The 22,053-nt window shown below is 41.3% G+C and overlaps 1 protein-coding gene and 1 pseudogene across 4 annotated transcripts in view; both read right to left on the bottom strand.

The window, feature by feature from the left end:
• Window positions 1-867: 867 nt before the first annotated feature.
• LOC126940682 (60S ribosomal protein L23a-like) lies at window positions 868-1,545 on the bottom strand (annotated as a pseudogene). The gene has a single exon (XR_007720882.1). The product of XR_007720882.1 is annotated as a 60S ribosomal protein L23a-like (transcript).
• A 19,289-nt stretch (window positions 1,546-20,834) lies between these two features.
• Window positions 20,835-22,053, bottom strand: part of MRPL57 (mitochondrial ribosomal protein L57) — a 407,990-nt gene continuing 406,771 nt past the window's right edge. For all 3 annotated transcript variants that reach the window (XM_050766796.1, XM_050766795.1, XM_050766794.1), the window contains one exon: window positions 20,835-21,961. In XM_050766796.1, coding sequence (XP_050622753.1) covers window positions 21,648-21,956 — 309 coding nt within the window. In that variant the 5' untranslated portion in view covers window positions 21,957-21,961 and the 3' untranslated portion in view covers window positions 20,835-21,647. The remainder of the gene's footprint in view (window positions 21,962-22,053) is intronic.

The following is a 22,053-nucleotide window of genomic DNA, read 5'->3' on the forward strand; positions in this document are numbered from 1 at the left end:
CAATTTATAAAGAACAAAGAGGTTTAATGGGCTGACAGTTCCACATGGCTGGAGGGACCTCACAACCATGGTGGAAGGGGAAGCAAAGACGTCCTTCTTCACATGGCAGCAACAAGGAGAAGTGCTGAGCCAAATGGGAAAAGCTCCTTATAAAACCATCAAATCATGAGAACTCACTCACTATCATGAGAACAGCATGGCAGTAACCACTACCATGATTCAATAACCTCCCACTGGGTCCCTCCCACGACATGTAGGAATTATAGGAACTACAATTCAAGATGAGATCTGAGTGGGGACACAGCCAAACCATATCTGTGCCCATCTACATTGGGGCAGGGTTATCTCAGTGTCTTGCGGAAACACCCTCACACATATGCCCAGAAATTGTGTTTTACCAGCTATGTGTGTCTCTTAATCCAATCAAGTAGATGTCTAAAATTAACCCTCAGAATATTTATGCCTGATTCATGGCTGAAATTTCAGGATGAAAGCTATGAAATCTCTATTTGTGTTTGTATGTCTATTAATGTGTGTTATGTATATGTGATATTTTCTTAACTCAGGATAGCGTTGCAAAATTCATTTATAAAATCCTTTAAAGGTGCTCCATTCTAATTTGGCTTGGAAAAAAATAAGCATTTATAAATAAATATTCACCAAACTCCTAGAAATATAGGAACTGATCAAATGTTTTTTAAGTTAACACGATTTGGATAAAACTAAGTTAAATAAGGTTAATATAATATTTTTAGTATAATAAAACAACTGTGTCTTCAAAGTTACCACTACTGAATTTAAAACAAGCATCAATTCCTATTCTGCTTGAGTTCTAGTCAAATAAGCTAATATTATACTTACTAGAAACGTAAAATCTTAAAGCTTATAGATTTGATTCTAATTAAGTTGTCATTCTTATGAAAAACATTATTTCTTTTTTATGGTGAAAAGATATACATATATTTAGAGTTAGCCAGCTGGACTCGGTTTAGATGATCCCAATTTTGTTGCAACATCCAAAGCGTCACAATCAGGAGCCAGTCGAACATATGCCTTCTTCTCTTTTTCAAGTCGAATCAGGATGTTGACTGTGGCCACATCCATGTCCCAGAGCTTCTTCACAGCCTGTTTGATCTGGTGCTTGTTGGCTTTAACATCCACAATGAACACAAGCATGTTGTTTTCTTCTATCTTCTTCATGGCCGACTCAGTGGTCAGCAGAAACTTGATGATAGCATAGTGGTCAAGCTTGTTTCTCCTGGGGGTGCTCTTCCGAGGATATTTGGGCTGCCTCCGGAGTCGCAGTGTCTTGGGCCACCTCAAGGTGAGTGACATGCGGATCTTCTTTTTTTTGTGTTGCCGTGGACACCTTTCAACACTACCTTCTTGGCCTTTAAAGCCTTCGCTTCGGCTTTGGCTTTAGGAGGGGTAGGAGCTTCCTTCTTCACTTTTGGTGCCATCTTGTGAAAAGCGAAAAACATTATTTCAAAAATAATTTGTTTACTGTAAACCTGCTTAATAGTAGCTTCCAAAATACTTTCGGTAATTTTTAACCTTAAAGTTAAGCTAAGTAAAAGATTTGCATTAAATATCTAGACCATTTATAAATAAGATACAATACTAAAACATTAATTACTGAACATAAATAATTCAAGTTTATATACTTTTGGCTTCTTATTTTTACAGAGAGACTAAAGATATTTTGGCCCTTTAATAAACATGGTTTTGTCTGCCACAATGAGAAATTGTACTATGAGGAAACACATCCCTGTAGATGTTGGGAGATGGTATACTCATACATTTTCTAACCTACTATAGAATACTAATATATGACAGTTTATAACTGTTTACTTCCTAGTTTTCTCTGGAAAATAAAAGATTACTAAGTATTAAAATTATAATCAACATATGTAAATAAAACTACTAGAAGTAATAGAATAACTAGAAACGACTCTATGCAAAGCATGCAAGAAAAGTAGGGCATGTTTCGCAAGTAAAGTAGGATGTATTTTTTATAAGGAAAACCATACAAAAGATACAAATAAAAACGGATATCTAACCTTCCCCGTGTTATATTTGTATGGGTAAAATGTTACGTTTTCAGAAATTATATAAAATTCCTGGAAATTTGTCAGTGTCCGCCTTATCCATGCTATGTGCCAGTATAGAGTTATGAGTCATAATTCCAATTAATATTTTAAATGTTGTGCCGGGTGCAGTGGCTCATGCCTGTAATCCCAGCACTTTGGGAGGCCGAGGCGGGTGGATCACAAGGTCAGGAGATCAAGACCATCCTGACTGACACGGTGAAACTCCTTCTCTACTAAAAATACAAAAAATTAGCTGGGTGTGGTGGCAGGCACCTGTAATCACAGCTACTCCAGAGGCTGAGGCAGGAGAATGGCGTTAACACGGGAGGAGGAGCTTGCAGTGAGCCGAGATCGCAGCACTGTACTCCAGCCTGGGTGACAGAGCGAGACTCCATTTCTAAATAAATAAATAAATGTTGTATGCCACAGAAAAAATCGAATATCCTTTTCAATTGTGGTATAATCACAGCCATTTCATAATGTTTGTCATTTAGATATTTTTTCCCCCTGATGCTTTCCTGAAAGCTCCTGCGATCAGCTACAGGTCAGAATGTTCATCTCCAATACAGGACTCCCTCTGAGACTCATGGAAAAGAGTATGACAAGTACTCTGGTTAAAGACTTCTGATGATATTGCTTAAATAACTTTAAGACCATATACTTGACTCAGTGAAGATCTCCAGAAGCCTGGTGGAGAAATTGGTGGGTTCATGAGACTGCTAACCCAAGATCCAGCAAGACTGGAATTGATTACATGGCACTGAATGAACTGATGAAAATTGATTATAATTTTATAGCTTTTTAGAGCATTGCTGGTTCTTTAATGTTCTAGTTTCTGGATTTAAGAAATCTCTTTCTCTTAATCTAACTGTAACTTACAACAATTTAGTAGGTTATACTTTTGTAAACAGAAATGAAGCATTTATCTTTTTTTCCCTGCCTAATCTCTCCAGAATTTTGAAATTCTTACTGAATACTCTTATTTTCATGATGATATAGTTATTAGCAAAAGTCCAGTAAGAATCTGTTCACCTTATAACAGGACATAATTGGAAAATTTGGTTATATTATCAAGGTTTTTACTGGAATATCATATTTTGGAAGTGTACCTAAGATCAGTTATGACCAGCAATTTTAAGTAAGTAAGGCTGACTTTTATGGAGACAATGCTTACAAAGCACTGTGAGAAATGGGAAAGTTCTTCAAAGATTGTAAAAAGTCACAATTTCTTACTATAAGATTGCTATCCACTATTTTTATGTATGTGTGTGTGTGTGTGTGTGTTCCAAATCTGTTGTCCTAGCTTGCTCCGGCATGTCTGGACAGAACTATACAAGCCCCAGCCCATAGTGTATGCCATTCCTTATTTGGAGATGCTTCTTTAACTATCCCTGGCAACTTCCTTTTCTTTCTTTGTTCTATTCCCCTTACCTAATTAAGAAAGTTTTAAACTAATAGCCAATTGGGTAAAGTGTAAAATGTGAGGTCCTATTCCAGCCAATGGAAACTGGACACAGCAGTAGGGTAGACACATCAGGTTATAAGTAACTCTGTCTCCTTTGTTCGGTGTGCTCTTGTGGCTGGACAGCTATTGAGTAGCACCCTTTCTGCAGAAAGTAAAGCTCGCCTTGCTAAGAGATCATTTGTTCCCATGTTAATTCTTTTTGTTGTTTTGTTTTTTGGAACACCAGAAACTTCATTCCCAACAGCACTCTGAGAAAAGCCAGGCTGATACTTAGATTACAGGGTTCACAGCCTTACAGGTTAGTAAAGAAGGTCATTTCCTGGTAGGCCCAGGAATTTAGGGATATTTTGGGGGCTTCAAGAAGAGAGGAATTCACACAAAGCTATAAGGACTGCAGCTGAAATTTGATAGTATGTTCTTAGCTTGGCTTTTAGCCTGAATAAGGCCTTTAAAAGTCAAATCTGAGATTCTGTATGAAAACTTCCAGCAAAGAAACTTGAAAACACCTATGTGGTCATCTCCTGTTCTTGCTGCACTTACGTAAATAATCAAGCAAAATCTAACAAAACCAGACTTATTTTTAAAACAAGAATAGTCTTACTTTGATTATGATCAAAAATGATGGTTACTACAGAGAAATTTATAACTATTTCCAAAACAATGGAAAACTATAACTTGGCCAGGCATGGTGGCACATGCCTATAATTCCAGCACTTTGGGAGGCCAGGAGTTCAAGATCAGCCTGGGCAACATGTTGAAACCCCGTCTCTACCAAAAATACAAAAATTAGATGGGCACCATCACATGTGACTGTAGTCCCAGCTAATGAGGAGGCTGAGGAGGGAGGATCACTTGCACCAAGGAGGTAGAGGTTATAGTGAGTGGAGATTGTTGCACCTTTGCACTCCAGCCTGGGTGACAGAGCCAGACCCTGTCTCAAAAAAAAATTTTTTTTAAGGAAAGCTATAGCTATTGTGGGTTATCAGATTCTAGTCTTGTTTATTGTTTTGGGGCTATTTTTACCTCTTTGTAAACTGGATCCTGTCATCTGATGAATCTTGTCCCACAATGATACTTGTGGAATAAGAAGCCAAGTATTGTCTCTCCTACTAATGTATCTATTGTCAGTTAATTTGAAGGTCTCCAACCTTGGAACAAAGTTAGAAGAGGTAGGTTTTGCTCCCCAAAATGCATAACCAAACTGTGGTACATTCATGCAATGGAATACTATTTAGCCATAGAAAGGAACAAGCTATCAACTCACACAAAGACATGAGTGAATCTTGTATGCACATTGCTAAGTGGAAGAAGACAGTCTGAGGAGAATACACACAGCGTGACCTCATTTAATGAGACACTGCAGAAGGCAAACTACACAGATGAGAAACCATTGGCTCCATGGGGTGGGGGTTTGAAGCATTCCGTATGATACTTTAATAGTGGGTACCTGCCACTATGCATTGGTCAAAATACGCAGAATTTTACAACCAAATGATAAATCAAACTCTATTCAAATTAAATAAAATTACTCAGGATGTGGAGTATCCAAGGACAGAATATATCATGTGAAAAAGAATTAAACTATGCTACAAATTACTATGGGTTGGATGTGGTTTGTCCCTGCAAAAACTCGTGTTGAAATTTGACCCCCAATGTGGCAGTGTGGGGAGGTGGGGCCCAGTGGAACATGTTTGGGTCATGGGGACAGATCCCTCATGAATAGGTTAATGTCCTCCATGGGGGTGAGTGAGTTCTACTCTCACAGGAATGGATTAATTCCTGCAGGAGTGGGTAGTTAACAAGAGTCTGGGTTGCTTGGCTTCCTTCTTGCTTTCGCTCTTGCTATGTGATCTCTGGTGCACCCCTTGCTCCTGTTCCACTTTCCACCATGAGGTGAAAAAGACTGAGACTCCACCAGATGCAACTGCCCAATCTCAGACATTCCAGCCACCAGCATTGTGAGCCAAAAGGACCTTTTTTACTTGCAAATTACCCAGCCTCAGGTATTCTGTTACAGAAGCATAAAACAGACTAAGACACAAATGTAGGAAAAAACTCACTGAAGGTGTAGGGAAAATGGTGTTGACCTAAGTCACTTTGAAAATGAATAGAATCCGTATGCTGAAGGCAAATGAACTATACTTCATCACTGGATTCCATTTTATAAAGTTCTTTCCAACAGAAGCAATTGTGAACAATTGTAAAACCACACTATGTATATCTGGAATAAAACAATGACTTACATAAGTCGCAGATGGTAGGAACCAGGTCTCTCACTGTTGAAGTGGGAGGTTACAAATTTGCAAGGGGAGAAGGCTAGAATGATTCATGTGATAGTAGATCAGAGATGGAGACATCAACGTAAACTTATGTTTAGTTTAATACAGATACACACAGTTCTACATAGAAAACTTCATAATTAGGTGTGTATAGGTAAGTTAGACACACACATAAACGTCCTAGCATTGCTAATGAGGGACAAGTGCTCATTCAACAATGTGCTCATTCGGCAGCCAGATGTAAGTTTTCCTACCATTCTGAAAGGAATGAGGCTCTTTGAAGAAATGTCTGATACTAGAACTGGGACAGTAAATATAAGAGTCGGGATAATCTTGAAATATCAGAAAGTAAGTACTAAAAAAAATTAAAATATATCAAAGAAAAATAATAGCCAATAAAAACAGCTACTGATGGCCAACACAGGAATGAATTGTAGTGTTGAATAATAACTAAAGCTGAAAGTAATTATCTAGCTGTCTGTATTTGTATACACAGGTGAATAAGCAAATGGAGTTGCATAGAAATCTCCTTTGCAAAAGAATTCCAAATAATTGATGTAGACACTCAGCCATCAAGAAGGTGGAGCCAACTCCTCACTCCGTAAGTGTGGGCTCTGCACAGTGACTTGCTCCAAAAGAACACATGCAGTATGGGCAAGGAGGAAAAATAACTTCACAGTGGAGAAACCTGACAAACAGTAGCTCTTCCAAATGATCCAAGTGAACATCAAAGGTGACAGTTCACCTTGAGAACATGCAGTGACAATGGGGGACATTCTACAAAATTCCTGACCAATCCTCCTCAGTACTATCAAGGTCAGCATGACATGGAAAGCCTGACACACTGTCACAGCCAGGAAGAGCCCACAGGGATGTGATGACTACATGTCATGCGGGATCCTGGATGGGATCCTGGGTCAGAGTAAGACAGAACCAAGGGAATCCAAATGAAATATGAACTTTAGTTAATAATAGTCTATCAGTATGGGTTCATTAACTATGACAAATTATATAAGAGATTAATAAGCCATGTGAGACACACTGATAGAAGATGTTAATAAGAGCCAAAACTAGGTTGCAGCTACATGGGAAATCTCTGCATTTTTTTTTTTCTGTCAATTTCTGTGTGAGTAAAAAAATGATGTAAAATAAAACTTTATTTAAAACACTGTTATATTTTTTGAACACTTCTTTGTTTAATTATTTATACCATGAATTACTAGTAATTGACACTGTTAACTAGTCCTTTTTTTTTAATAAGAGCATTTATGATACAAAAAATTAAACAATGCAGACTGATATATAAATCAAAACAAATGCTCTTTACATGTTTTCTGTTACAGTAGTCACACATATGTGCAAACTTAATTATCATCTTTTTTTCTTGTGCTGTGGTTATGTCCTGGGTTCATTCTCTAAAATGCTGTTTGCCTTAGACCTGGAAAAAAAATAACCTTACAGACTCTGTTTCAATTCATGGCTAAATATTTTCAAAAGAGTGACTTTGTAAAAATATGTTCTAATGTAAAATTGATTCATTGTGATGGGATCACTTATTCCAAAGACTTCTTGTCTTTATTTTGTGCTCATGCCTACCTTTTAGCCATAATACAACAGAATCAAATATTAGGCACTGGGAAAAAATATTCAAAGAAAGAAAGAATGTGGAGAGAACTTATGACATTGATGATTCAATGTTTTACCACAATGCTTTTTAAAACAGAAGAGTGTAAGAGGATATTCAAAATCAATTTCCTCAGTGAGGCTTTGCAGAAAATGAGGAAACTAGAGAAACAAAAATGGCAGGACATTCTACAGGTGATTTTAGATGTTGCTATGTTTTGTGGGAAAAAAATACTTTTACCTTTTAAAGAATCACAAAGAATTATTGGAAACCCAAACTCTGAAATGTTTGCAAATTTAGTTGAGCTTCTGTGTAATTATGTCTATATAGCTAGCCACGAAGTTGATGATTTTTAAAAAATCTGTGCCTTATTTGTATAATAAAATGCACAATGAATAATTAATGCTCATACAAAAACATGTTAGACCTTGTGAAGGGAAAATCAATCTTGGGGACCCAAAATCACTAAACTAAAGGGAAAAGTCAAGCTGGGAACTGCTGAGGGCAAATCTGCCTCCCATTCTATCCAAAATCACCCGTCTGCTCACCGAGATAAAGGCATATCTGATTGCCTCATTTGGAGAGAGTAATCAGCAACGCAAAAGGATGAAACCATTTGTCTCTTACCAACCTATGACCTGGAAGCCCCCTGTCTGGCCTTCTGAATTTTCTGGACTGAACCAATGTACATCTTACACATATTGATTGATGTCTCATGTCTCCCTAAAATGTATACAACCAAGCTGAGCCCCTGCCACCTTGGGCCCCTGTTGTCAGGACCTCCTGAGGATGCATCACAGGCATACATCCTCAAGCTTGGCAAAATACACTTTCTTTTTTTTTTTTTTTTGAGACGGAGTCTCGCTTTGTCGCCCAGGCTGGAGTGCCGTGGCCGGATCTCAGCTCACTGCAAGCTCCCCCTCCCGGGTTCACATCATTCTCCTGCCTCAGCCTCCCGAGTAGCTGGGACTACAGGCGCCCGCCACCTCGCCCGGCTAGTTTTTTTTTTTTTTTTTTTTTGTATTTTTTTTAGTAGAGATGGGGTTTCACCGTGTTAGCCAGGATGGTCTCGGTCTCCTGACCTCATGATCCGCCCGTCTCGGCCTCCCAAAGTGCTGGGATTACAGGCTTGAGCCACTGCGCCCGGCCACAAAATACACTTTCTAAAAAATCTGAGAGCTGTCTCAGATTTTCAGGATTCACACGTGTAATGTAGGATGTCAATGTTTATAAAACAGACATTATTCTATCTACTATTACAAATATGCTGCCAATTAACCTTAGACTTTCTCAACAAAATAAAAAATGTTGATGAGACACAAATAATATATTTAAACTTAAATAATGTTGCAAGTCTTAATATGGCTACTTTTCAATTTTTCAATATTAATTTTTACTACTTTAACACTGTAAGAGAAATTAGTAATTAAAACATGAATAAAAGTGTTTACAGGGGGTGCACATGTTTCCTCCAGCCTCTGCCCATCCTCAGCTTTCATCCCAACTGTCCTGATGGTGGCTCTAAGCATTGCTCCTTTCTCTGTACCAAGACCTCTCCCCAGAAACAAGCCCAAATCTTAACATATGTTATGGCACGCTGTGATGATGAACAGCGACGAGCAGCCAAAGCCTCAAGGCAGGGAGGCTTTTGTAAAACAAGACTTGTAGAATGTAACATGTGAAAGTAAAGCCCATAGCAAAGCTCCCTCCTCAGCACACGGGGAGCAGACAGGAAGCTTTTGCCTCACCTTCCTCAATGGCCTGCAGTCACGTCTCCCCAGGTCAGTCTTAAGGTCAACGAAACTCTGGTCTTCAAGGTGGACACGCTACTAGGTGCTCCAAAGCCATGGTGACCCACTCTCCGGTGGGTCCCAAGGAGAACAAAGCTCTGGCTCTAATCCTAACCTTAACCCTGTCCCAAGACTTTGACCCTGAACCTAAACCCTGAGCCCTACCCTAGTCCCTAATTCTGACCCTTACTTTGACCCTGACATTGATGTTGACCCCGACCAGGACCCTACCTCAAACCATACTTCTGGCCCTGACTCTGAGCATAATCCCTGTTATTATGTTTACGATCTATCTCTAGTCTTACTCCCTAGTGGTAAATAGCTGTACCCAAAAGCACTTTTAAATTATTTAACTTCTTTTCCTTGAATTCTCTAAGGACATCCTAAAGGAGATGTCATTATGTATTTTGCAGTCTCTCTGAGTGGCATGGCTTCAGATAAGTTCTAATATTTTGCAAGACATAAAAGGTTTGGAGGGTGACAGCCCTGAGTTGTTTGGGATGCATGTTGGCATTCATGATAGTCATTAGTGCTGTTCTCCAAATATTTTCTTTTTTTTTTTTTTTTTGAGACGGAGTCTCGCTCTGTCGCCCAGGCTGGAGTACAGTGGCCAGATCTCAGCTCACTGCAAGCTCCGCCTCCCGGGTTTACGCCATTCTCCTGCCTCAGCCTCCCGAGTAGCTGGGACTACAGGCGCCCACCACCTCGCCCGGCTAGTTTTTTGTATTTTTTAGTAGAGACGGGGTTTCACCGTGTTCGCCAGGATGGTCTCGATCTCCTGACCTCGTGATCCGCCCGTCTCGGCCTCCCAAAGTGCTGGAATTACAGGCTTGAGCCACTGCGCCCGGCCGTGTTCTCCAAATATTTTCAGTTCACTTTTTATGAATGCATTCTGACTGTTCCATCCCACCTACTTAAATTGTCACATGGCCTCATGACTGTTTTTTTTCTTTGCCAATGGAGTTGAGAAGAAAATAACGTGACTTTTTCAGAAGAAATTTCCAAGAAACAGAGTTCTATTCTGCATGCTTTTTTCTCTTTTCTATAGCAATGGGGATCTTATTGATGGTCCCTCCTTCCGTCTGGATTCCTGTGTTAGGATGATACAGCACAGAGCTACCTCTCACCTGATCCATGATGAGATGTATATAAATGAGGAAGAAGATTTTTGAGCCACTGAAATTTGGAGGTTGTCTGTCACCACAGTTTAACCTAGCCCCCATTGACTGATACAGGGCTGAAGAATGAGTCCAAACTGGATCTGGACAAGACATGTGAAGAGCACTCCAGGTTGAGTAAAATTCAAGTGTTGTCTCAAAGATAACAGTGAGCATGATATGTTACTGGGTGCGTGTGGGATAAATAAGGTATATCAGGTGAGAATAAGGAGAAACTTAACTTTAAAAGACGGTGCTGATTTGGACTGTGGAGAGATTCAAATGCCCTGTTTAGCATTTGAGATTGTGATGGTTGAACAAACTAATTAAAAGCCCTAAATGAAGACTTGGGATAAATATCTGAGGGTGTCTAATATCCCAATTTTTCATCCTAGAATAGGCAGAGTCCTTGACCCCATTCTAGTGAGACTTCCAAAAGAAAAAAGACCTACATTTCTTCAACAACCCACATGGAGAGACTTTCCTGCACTTTTGACCTGTGGCTAACACTCCTCACCTTTCATTCTGTCATCAGCGTTTTGGGGAAACACATTTAACTCTCTATGATTTACAGGTTATTAAATGGCCCTTAATTATTCCCTCCAGAGCTGGAAAAGACTAATGATGATGGTGTCTGAGCTCACAGCAGCAAGCAGGTGTGTGTGCTCAGCAGCCACGTGGCTCATCTGCTAGGAGCTTACTAAATATGATATTCTACAACATTGCTTAGCACAAGGAGAGACACTCCTGACTCAGAGGATTTAATTGCTCACCTACTTCTTTTTCTGTCCTCTTGGGCTCCTAAAATGAAAAGAACCCTGGGGTGATAAAGTGAGTCAAAGGGGTGCCAGCTGCATCACAGCAAAATAGATTCCTAAAAAATCCCTGGCCTAGGATGACAGCCTTGGCTGGATAAGTTTGAATGTGCTGATAGTGGACATGGGCGAGTGAAGGTGGTTGAAATGTTCATATTAAAGAATTTCCACCCAGATTGCAAGAAGAGAGAGAGGAATGGAGATGGCAGCATGAGTCCCTACAATAAAAGCAGATGTTTTGAGAGCACTTATATTCGTTCTGACAAAAATTAAAGACAGAAACCAAAATTTAGCCTGAGGCTACAATTAATTGGGCAATAAGTCAGAGGCACATATGGCATAGACAGATTTAAACATTTCTCCCTTATATTAATACAAATACTAAACTTACAAATAAATTGATTCCAAATAAAACAAATATTCAAAAATTTGATGAACAAACACTGGGGTCTACAGTAGTATTTGAAGGAGATCTCACAAACAGGTTTGGTTTTTGAAGGTTAGAACTGATGGTCTAGAGAATTCATTTCATTCCAGAGAGCGAAAGGAGGAATTTCTTTGGTTCCTTCAGGAATGAGTCTAGCTTTGCCTCATCTTTGTTTGAACTATGGATACGGCAGAAGAAAACATGATGATTTCACCGATTTAAGGTGCAAAAAGTCACTGGGTTCTCTAAGAAGCCTGGGATTCTTCTGCAGGAAAAATAAGTTTGTTGAGAAAAAATGAGTTGAGGAGGCTGTTACTGAAGTGAAGCAGAATTGTTTTTACAAAATCTGCTCATTACCCACTCTGTAATGTGGATAAAAATTATTCAAGCAAAAGGTCCTCTTACTGTTCCTGGAATGCAGTGGAAAGAGAACAGATTAGTTTTTTAACCTTAGAACACAACCACTAGAAACGTTCTACCTCAGATGAGATATTGCCTAATTATTTTCAAAAGACAGTGAAAAGTGATGGATGTAAATATTTGCTACAAAATAAATACATGCTAGAAACAGAAGGATCTGGGTGAGTTATATTAGAGCTACCTGTGTTCCCCTGTCACTGAGATTAAAACAAAAATGTCCAATACAATCATTCACAGCATGGGAGAGGGGAAGGTGAAGGATGGAAAGGCCAGTCATAAAAGGATCAGAATTTCAGTCCATAAGGAAGTGGCTTTGTGCATTGTCTGTTGCTGTGTGCAAGGCCATTGGAAATTCTATTCACTTTGCAACTGTGGGTTTTCCGGCCTGCTTCCTTTCTAAAGTATATTACTTTGTTTTTGGTTCATGAAGTTATCCCTTTCTGTTTTCTGGAACAGCTATGTATTTTCTTTATCTGTCATCTATCTACTTGCCTATCATCTATCTATTTACTATCTATCTTTTCTACCTTTCACTATCAAGAGCTGGGGTCAAGCAGGATAGAATTGCAGTGTATGTTCACTCTACCATTTAAAACAAGAGCTCTCGTAGGCATTCTCCATCATATCACAAACCTGAGCTTTCTAAAACAGGGTGTGGCAAGCTACCATGCACGGGCCATGTCTGACGCAGTCTGCGTTTGTAAGTAAAGTTGTAATGGGACACAGCCACGTACATGTGTTATATGACGTCTCTGGCTGCTTTCATGGTACAATGGAAGAGCTGAGTCATTGAGAGAGAGAGACCATAAGGCTTGGAAAACTTAAAATATTTAACATTTAGCCCTTTGCAGAAAATATTTGCTGACTCTTGTTTTAAAAAATCTCTGTTTAAAATGCTACCTATTGCCTTCTGGATAAAATCACAGCTCTTTACCACAATCGACACAGCTTCAGCCCTGCTTCTATATCCAGCCTCATCTATTATTTCTGCTCCTCCTCCTTATTTTCCTTCTAGCCATGCTGATGGATTGTCAGCTTCCCAGATGTGCGAGAATCTCTCCTCCCTTCCCGACATTCTCATGCTCTCCGTCTGCCTCTCAAGAACTTCCTGTCCCATCTCTCATGACAGATCTCTTCTTCATTCTTTAAGATGCAGCCCCTTTGCTCCTTCCTTAAGGATGCCTGTCTGGCTCTATTTTGGGTGACATGCTCCTTCTGCATCTCCCAGAGCCATCCTGTGTGTGTCAGCTGTGGCATTTCTTTGCATCTCTGTGTCATATATCACCAAATCTGCCTAAGCTTGCGTGAGTCACTGCATGACAACTTCAGACTCCACCAGCATTGTCCCCACTAACCACGAGGCTTAGACATTTGTCCAGTATGCTCAGGGTTGTGGGGTGGTAGCAGTAACCAGCTGGTGAGCATCATTTCTTACATCATAATCAAATCTGTAGATCTCTGCCTTTCATACATATTTGGAGTTTAAAATTAGCATAAAGATTTTCCTTAAAATAAGAACAAATGGCTTGAGTAGGCTTTTGGAATGTATGATATTTTCACTGGTTCATTTCTGTGTTCAGCATTCCCACATGAATCTAACACGACTCTACTCTTAGTAACTGTGTGACCCTGGGACAGTCACTCAATCTCCCTCAGCTAAATTTTGTTGTGTGAGTATTGAGAAGAGCGTTGTGATTTGTATTTAGTGAATAGTAACAAACAAAAGGCATTTAGCTTTCTGGAAGCTGGTATGTAGTAGATCCTCATGAAATACTAGCTCTGTTGATAAAACTAGACCAAAAGAAGCTTTCAAAGTCAACAACAGTATCATGCAGTGAAGGACGTAGATAAGAAGCTGCTGCCGCAGCCTGCAGCTCCTGGAGGCCCCTTTTGTCCATGATTTAGCAGGAATGCACTACCTTTCCATGAGGAGACAGTGCCCACAGAAACCAAGGCCATTCTTTGAAGACAAACACGTTTTAATAGTCTTTACATTATGTAATAGTGTAATATAAATAATAATTTATTATTAATAATACTGTAAAATTATTTACTTTATTATGTTATGACTTTTGTACAGGCCTTTACACGCAGGTATTCTGAAGTTGGTGGTCTGTGAGTAGCATCGAGTGATGACTGACACACTCTGACCTGGGGTAGAACAACACGTGCCCCTGCAGTTTGCTGAATTTCAGGGCATCACCACCTTTTTTCAAGAGTGTGTTTTCCTTTCCTCTAGAGTTTTGCCCACTTAAGCAATGGTTTTGCTGTAATAAAGAATGACACTATTGGCCAGGCACGGTGGCTCAAGCCTGTAATCCCAGCACTTTGGGAGGCCGAGACGGGCGGATCACAAGGTCAGGAGATCGAGACCATCATGGCTAACATGGTGAAACCCCGTCTTTACTAAAAATACAAAAAAAATTAGCCAGCCGTGGTGGCGGGCACCTGTAGTCCCAGCCTGAGGCAAGAGAATGGCGTGAACCCAGGAAGTAGAGCTTGCAGTGAGTGGAGACTGCGCCACTGCACTCCAGCCTGGGCGACAGAGCAAGACTCTGTCTCAAAAAAAAAAAAAAAAAAAAAAATTACACTGTTTATCAAAATATTACTTTGAAGAATACTGGTTCACATAGTTCAAGTTTTCTTAAACTATCAGGCCCATAGCTAATGCCAGTGGCTCCAAGGATGAGAAAGTAAAAAGGCCTTTTTTTCTCTCTTTTTTTTTTTTTTTTTTTTTTTTTTTGGCCAAGACACAAAAACACCACATTTCAAACTTTACTGTCTCATGCTACTCCCTGGAAAATTAAAAGTGAACATACTCCCCTCCCAGCCCAATCACAGCTAATGAATAACCAAGATCTCCTGCAGGTGCCTTTGCCTTGGCTCTGTGAGCCTGGAGTTGCTGACTGGCACTGGGCAGCAGGCAGCAGAGCTGGTCCCATTTCTCCATGTTTTCCCCACTCTGTGGGGGACACAGGCACATTGAACAACCTGGGTCCTGGCCTGGCACTGGCTGGGAAGCTATTTGATGTCAGGCTCAATGTGGACTTCTGAGTTGAAAAGAGAGTATGGGTCACCCAGCCCCACTTACTCATTTTACCAAGAATGAAAATGGGGATCTATTCCAGACATGAGAGTACACATTGTAAGGCTGTGCAAGCTCGCCGCACTTGTATACACTCAGCACACACTTACTGATTGCCCAGCATGAGAGGGGCTCTAGTTCCCGGGGTCCCACCCTCCACAGAGGACAACAGCACCTCGAGGGACAGATGTGCAAACAGCAAGGTGGGGGCCCTTCTGCTGGAGAGGTGGCCTGGGAGGATCCTTAGAAGAAGTGACAGCTGAGCTCTTCTCTGAAGGGTGAAGCTGAATTACTTGAAGCTTAGGGTGAAGGGGTGTCCAGGGAAGTGGAGCCTGTGAGCCCAAAGTACGAGCATAATGACTTGTCCAGAGAAGTGTAACAAGTTCCATGTTGTTTCTACGTGAAATCTGAACAGGAGTCACCAAAGGAAAGAGCAGGATCCTGGAGCCAGGGCCTTGGATTTCACCCGCTGGCAATGGTAATGTTTACTGGGAATTTTGGGGGGCAAAACGTAAGTGTTTCCTCTTAGCTCCAACTCTCTGTCTCTCTGTCTCTTTCTGTCTCTCTCTCTCTCTCTCCCTTATCTTTAATTTTTGTATTATCCGAAGAAAACACAGATGTCTCAGACGTGGGGATTAGCAGTCTTCCTCTTTCTGGATGACTTCAGGTGAGCACTTTGGCCTCTGTGAGTTTATTTACAATAATTCACGAATCTTGCAAAAAAAAAAAAGTCATGGTAGCAGAGGTTAGAGAATCTCCTAGTATTTCTTCTGATACTTTGAATTTATGATTAATATGTTTAATCTTCATCTTCTGAAAAGTCACCAGTTGCACAGTGAGGACCATAAAGGGAGTCTGTTTCCGTGGTTTGTGGCTTCAACAGTCGGTGGTTTTGCAGCAACAGCATTGCACGTGGGTTTTAGGCTGATGATGCTCAACAGTGGACAATTCTCTTCACCTGCCTGGGCCCCACTGCCCACCCTTCCATACAGTGCAGGGTCACAGCTGAGCTCTCCGAGACACCTCGCAGGATCTCAGCTTCTGAACTGTCAAGTGTCTTCCAGGTGAAGGCTTGGTCTCATAGCCTCTGTGGCTTCCTCCAGGTAACACTTGCGTTTTTTACCTAACCCTGGTATTTGTGTGACATGTGTGTGAATGTGCTCCCTGTGGCAGCGCTGAGGAAGGACTCAGTCATCACAGATGCCAAAAGGCAAACGCAGTGTGCTTTTTTCCAACATCTCCAGTCTTGTATTATTTTTACCCATCAGCCCATTTGAAAAAAGGAAAAAAAATGCTTCCTGTTAGAATTAAATTCCCTCTGGAGATAATGGGTATTTTTTAAATCATTCTTTTTTTTATGGTCACATTTGCTCCCAGTTCCTGCCAGGATCCACTAGAGGGCAGACACACCCCTGTGTGTGGCGCTTGCTGAGTGGTAATAGGAACAGTGCCTGCCAGCACCCACTAGAGGGCAGACACACCCGGGTGTATTTGTGTGGCGCTTGCTGAGTGGTAATAAGAACAGTGCCTGCCGGCATCCACTTTCAGCACTGTGGGAGGCCAAGGCAGGAGGATCAGGGGTTTGAGACCAGCCTGGGCAACATAACTAGATCCTGTCTCCACAAAAAAATTAAAATAAAAAAAATTAACCAGGCGTGGTAGTGGGCCTGTAGTCTCAGCTACTTGGGAGGCTGAGGCAGGAGGATTGCTTGAACCCAGGAGGCGGAGGTTGCGGTAAGCTGAGATCACGCCACTGCACTACAGCCTGCGAAACTCCGTCTCAAAAAAAAAGAAAATGTATGATGGAAGTGGCTTGGTGGAGGTAGAGACTGGGAATAGAACATATGGCTAGTGTGGTAATCCAGCTAAGTATTGAATTTGGATGGTAGAAGCTCAAGGGGGTTAAAAGGTAGAATTAACATAAGTTTGTGACCAATCAGATGACTTCTAATTTTCTGGCTTGGAGGGTGTTTTATGATTTATATGGGATAATGCAAGTAGCTTCAGTGACTATCTCTCCAATATATTCATTGGAAAGTTCCCTGGGATGAACCCTACCATTTGCTTTTCTTTGTTTGAAACCAAGCTTGCTGCTGGAAAAAAATCACTTAAGTAGGGTTATTACTTGCTGTTGAAATTCATGATCACAATCACTCAGAACTCAACACTTCCCGGCAATCTTTATTTTTAAATTTTTTATTAAAGAAAAAAATTTTTTGAGACCAAGTCTCACTATGTTGCCCAGGCTGAAGTGCAGTGGCAATTTACAAGCACAATAATAGCTTGCTATAATCTTGAACTCCTGGACTCAAGCAATCCTCCTGCCACTACACCCAGCCGTCTTTATTATTATTATACTTTAAGTTCTGCGATACATGTGCAGAACGTGCAGGTTTGTTACATAGGTATACATGTGCCATGGTGGTTGGCTGCACCCATCAACCCGTCATCTACATTAGGTATTTCTCCCAATGCTATCCCTCCCCTAGGCCCCTACCCCCTGACAGGCCCCAATGTGTGATGTTCCCCTCCCTGTGTTCATGTGTTCTCATCGTTCAACTCCCACTTACAAGTGAGAATATGTGGCGTTTGGTTTACTGTTCCTGTGTTAGTTTGCTGAGAATGATGGTTTCCAGCTTCATCCATGTCCCTGCAAAGGACATGAACTCATCCTTTTCATGGCTACATAGTAGTCCATGGTATATATGTGCCACATCTCCTTTATCCAGTCTATCATTGATGGGCATTTGGGTGGGTTCCAAGTCTTTGCGATTGTGAATAGTGCTGCAATAAACATACGTGTGCATGTGTCTTTATAGTAGAATAATTTATAATCCTTTGGGTATATACCCAGTAACTGGATTGCTGGGTCAAATGGTATTTCTGGTTCTAGATCCTTGAGGAATCGCCACACTGTCTTCCACAATGGTTAAGCTAATTTACACTCCCACCAACAGTGTAAAAGACTTCCTATTTCTCCACATCCTCTCCAGCATCTGTTGTTTGCTGACTTCTTAATGATCGCCATTCTAACTGGCTTGAGATGGTATCTCATTGTGGTTTTGATTGGCATTTCTCTAATGACCAGTGATGATGAGCTTGTTTTCTTCTTATGTTTCTTGGCTGCATAAATGTCTTATTTTGAGAAGTGTCTGTTCATATCCTTCACCCACTTTTTGATTTTTTTTTTTTCTTGTAAATTTGTGTAAGTTCCTTGTAGATTCTGGATATTAGCCCTTTGTCAGATGGATAGATTATAAAAATTTTCTCCCATTCTGTAGGTTGCCTGTTCACGCTGATGATAGTTTCTTTTGCTGTGCAGAAGCTCACTAGTTTAATTAGATCCCATATGTCAATTTTGGCTTTTGTTGCCATTGCTTTTGGTGTTTTAGTCATGAAGTCTTTGCCTATGCCTGTATCCTGAATGGTATTGCCTAGGTTTTCTTCTAGAATTTTTATGGTTTTAGGTCTTACATTTAAGTCCTTAATCCATCTTTTTTTTTTTTTTTTTTTTTTTTTTTTGAGATGGAGTCTCGCTCTGTCGCCCAGGCTGGAGTTGGAGTGTAGTGGCGCGATCTTGGCTCACTGCAAGCTCTGCCTTCCAGGTTCATGCCATTCTCCCGCCTCAGCCTCCTGAGTAGCTGGCACTACAAGTGCCCGCCACCACAACCAGCTACTTTTGTTTTTGTATTTTTAGTAGAGACAGGGTTTCACTGTGTTAGCCAGGATGGTCTCAATCTCCTGACCCTGTGATCTGCCTGCCTCGGCCTCCCAAAGTGCTGGGATTACAGGCGTGAGCCACCGTGCCCGGCCTTTAATCCATCTTGAGTTAATTTTTGTATAAGGTGTAAGGAAGGGGTCCAGTTTTCTGAACACAGCTAGCCAGTTTTCCCAAAACCATTTATTAAATAGGGAATCCTCTCCCTATTGCTTGTTTTTGTCAGGTTTGTCAAAGATCAGATGGTTGTAGACGTGTTTCTGAGGCCTCTGTTCTGTTCCATTGGTCTATACATCTGTTTTGGTACCATTACCAATGCATTTCTTTTTTTTCTTTCTTTCCTTTTTAAAGAGATGGGATCTTGTTCTGTTGCCCAGGCTGCAGTGCGATGGTACAGTCACAGTTCACTGCAGCCTCAAACTCCTGGGCTCAAGCAATCCTCCTGCCTAGGCCTCCCAATTAGGTAGGATTACAGGTGCACCACCATGCGTGGCTTCATCGTGTTTTTCATTATTCCACTAATTAAGAATTTTCAATGGCTCCACATTGCTGATACGTTTTTATAAAAGCTACACTTCTTATAGTGTCATGCAAGACCTTTCGTGTTCTAGTTCCTGCCTACTTCTTCAGCCTTTTCTCTCTTTTCTTCCCCATTCTCAAATATCCTACCCTGTAACAATACTAAAATACTATCAACTTCTTAAACAATCACAAGATCGTTCCCTCTGCCTGTAATTCCTGCCACCCACTTGCTGGCCAGGCAAACTATGAATTTGTTCAAGGATCACTTCTTATGAAACTTTTCCTGCCTACTCAGGCAAGGTTGAAAAATGGCACTTTCCCTCAGTCAACATTGGATAAAACAGAGCCCCAGGACCTCTATTACAGATATGAGACAGGGACTGTGCATAACGCCCAGGTTGGCATTGATGTTTTGTTACATGTGTAATTATGAACATCTCTGGGTGGCCAATTAGCCTCTGTTGACAAAAAAGATCAAGGACTATGATGGCTACGATGCTAACAGTTATAGGTTTTCAAAGAGAAAAGTTACATGTTTCAATGACACTGCCTTGGCCAATGGCTGTATTTTATTTGCAGCACCCAGAGTGCTATGTTAAAACAAGCATGGTCTTTAGTAAGCCTAGTCCTATGTTATACATTTACTGTTTATGGGAAGTTGCTGACATTTCTGAGCTTCAGTTTCACATCTGTAGTGTGGGGATATCTATTTTACAAGATTATTTTAAAACTTAAAGATGATAATTGTACATTACAATGCCTATCTTCTCATTTGTTGCCTTTAATCTCTTCATACTTGTGGTTTTATTTTGGCATCCTTTTGCTTCTCAACTGTCCTCTGAGATTCAAGTTAACCATTACCATTTTACAAATTCCAAATTCCAAGGTTTCTGACTCATACATAGACTAGAGTAATAGTAGTAGTAACGCTTAAGCAGGTCCCCCTGGCAATCTTTCTCCACCTTTCTCCTCAACAGTATCAGCTGCCACTATTTCCAGGTATGAAAAGCTCAGAGATATTATTATAATCACTTATTAATTTACTTTTTGAGAGTGTCTCACTCTGTCACCCAGGCTGGGGTGCAATGGCACAATCTTGTCTCACTGCAACCTCCACCTCCCGGGTTCAAGTAATTCTCAGGCCTCGCTACCACATCCGGCTAATTTTGCGTATTTTCAGTAGAGACAGGGTTTCACCATGTTGGCTGGGCCTGTCTTGAACTCCTGGCCTCAAGTGATCTGCCCGCCTCAGAATCCCAAAGTGCTGGGATTACAAGCATGAGCCACCCGACTGGCCATATATTATTATTATTATTATCATATTTTAGATAGGGTCTCGCAATGTTGCCCAAGTTGGACTCAAGCAATCTTCCCGAATACCTGGGACTACATGCAGGCACTACAGCACCCCGCCTTAAATAGCTACAAAATATACCTTCCTGTAACAGTTCTGATAAATATCTTTACTTCGTTTATTTTCCTTTTTTCAGATGCAGTCTCCCAGGCTGGAGTGCACCAGCATGATCTTGGCTCACTGCAACCTCCACCTCACTGCAACCTCTGCCTCTGAGGCATGAGGTTCATTCAGGCGATCTTCCCAACTCAGCCTCCCGAGTAGCTGGGATTACAAGCCTGCACCAACATGCCCAGCTAATTTTTTTTTTTTGTATTAGTAGAGACAGGGTTTTACCACCTTGGCCAGGCTGGTCTTGAACTCCTGACCTCAAGTGATCCGCCCGCCTTGGCCTCCCAAAGTGTTGGGATTACAGGCGTGAGCCACCGCACCCGGCCTCTTTGACTTCGCTTAAATGTCCACTTTTAGTAGTAAAATCCCAGAAAATGTTTGTGGGAGTATGTTTAACTAAAAAGCTCATATTTCCTTTTATTTTTGGGCAATTCTTAAGGTAAGCAAACTAATGTTGCATGATAAACCCCCATCAAGTATCTCACACTTAAGCAAAGACCTCAAATCATAGTCTGTGGCTTTATTGCAGCTTTCCTTCAAAATATCATGTGACTGAGGAAATCCCTATCTTCCTATCAGACTAAAGAAACGACAGGACAGCGATTACACTTTTAAGTATTGGAGGGTTTAGAGCCCTAGATATTCTATATGCAGACTATTCATGTTTGTTTGTTTTAATAAACACTGGTCCAAAGGCTCATTTTCACAGTAGCTACAGTTTTTCAGTTCCAGAACCAGGTAAAGAAGGGCAGCCCCGTGATCCATAAAATCCGAGGATGACGACTCAGGGTTAGGACCATTTCTTGGTGACATTGAGATGGTCGAGCTGGTCCGCAATGAATCTATGCGGGGGGAACTTGGAGGTGGCGGCCGCCTTTAAGGCCTCGAAGGCCTCCCTCCTGCGCACCGCGGCGTGGCCGCGCTCCTGCTCCCGGGTCATGTAGGGCATGCTCAGCCAGTAGTGGTTCTCCGCCTCGATCTCCAGGCGGCGGATCATGTTCTGCTTGGCGCGCAACGACACGAACCGCGGCCGCCGGTGCTTCCCGATCCACTGACGGCCGGGAATGCGGTTGCGGCAGAGGAGCGCAGTCAGGAACATGGTGCCTGCGGAAGAGAGGGACGGGCTTTGCGGACGCGAACTGGCGCGGCCTGACCTGGAGAGAGCAGCGGGCGCGCGCTCCAGCTCACGCCTACGG

Source organism: Macaca thibetana, chromosome 17 (assembly GCF_024542745.1).
Source record: "Macaca thibetana thibetana isolate TM-01 chromosome 17, ASM2454274v1, whole genome shotgun sequence".
In the NCBI taxonomy this organism is placed as follows: Eukaryota; Metazoa; Chordata; class Mammalia; order Primates; family Cercopithecidae; genus Macaca; species Macaca thibetana.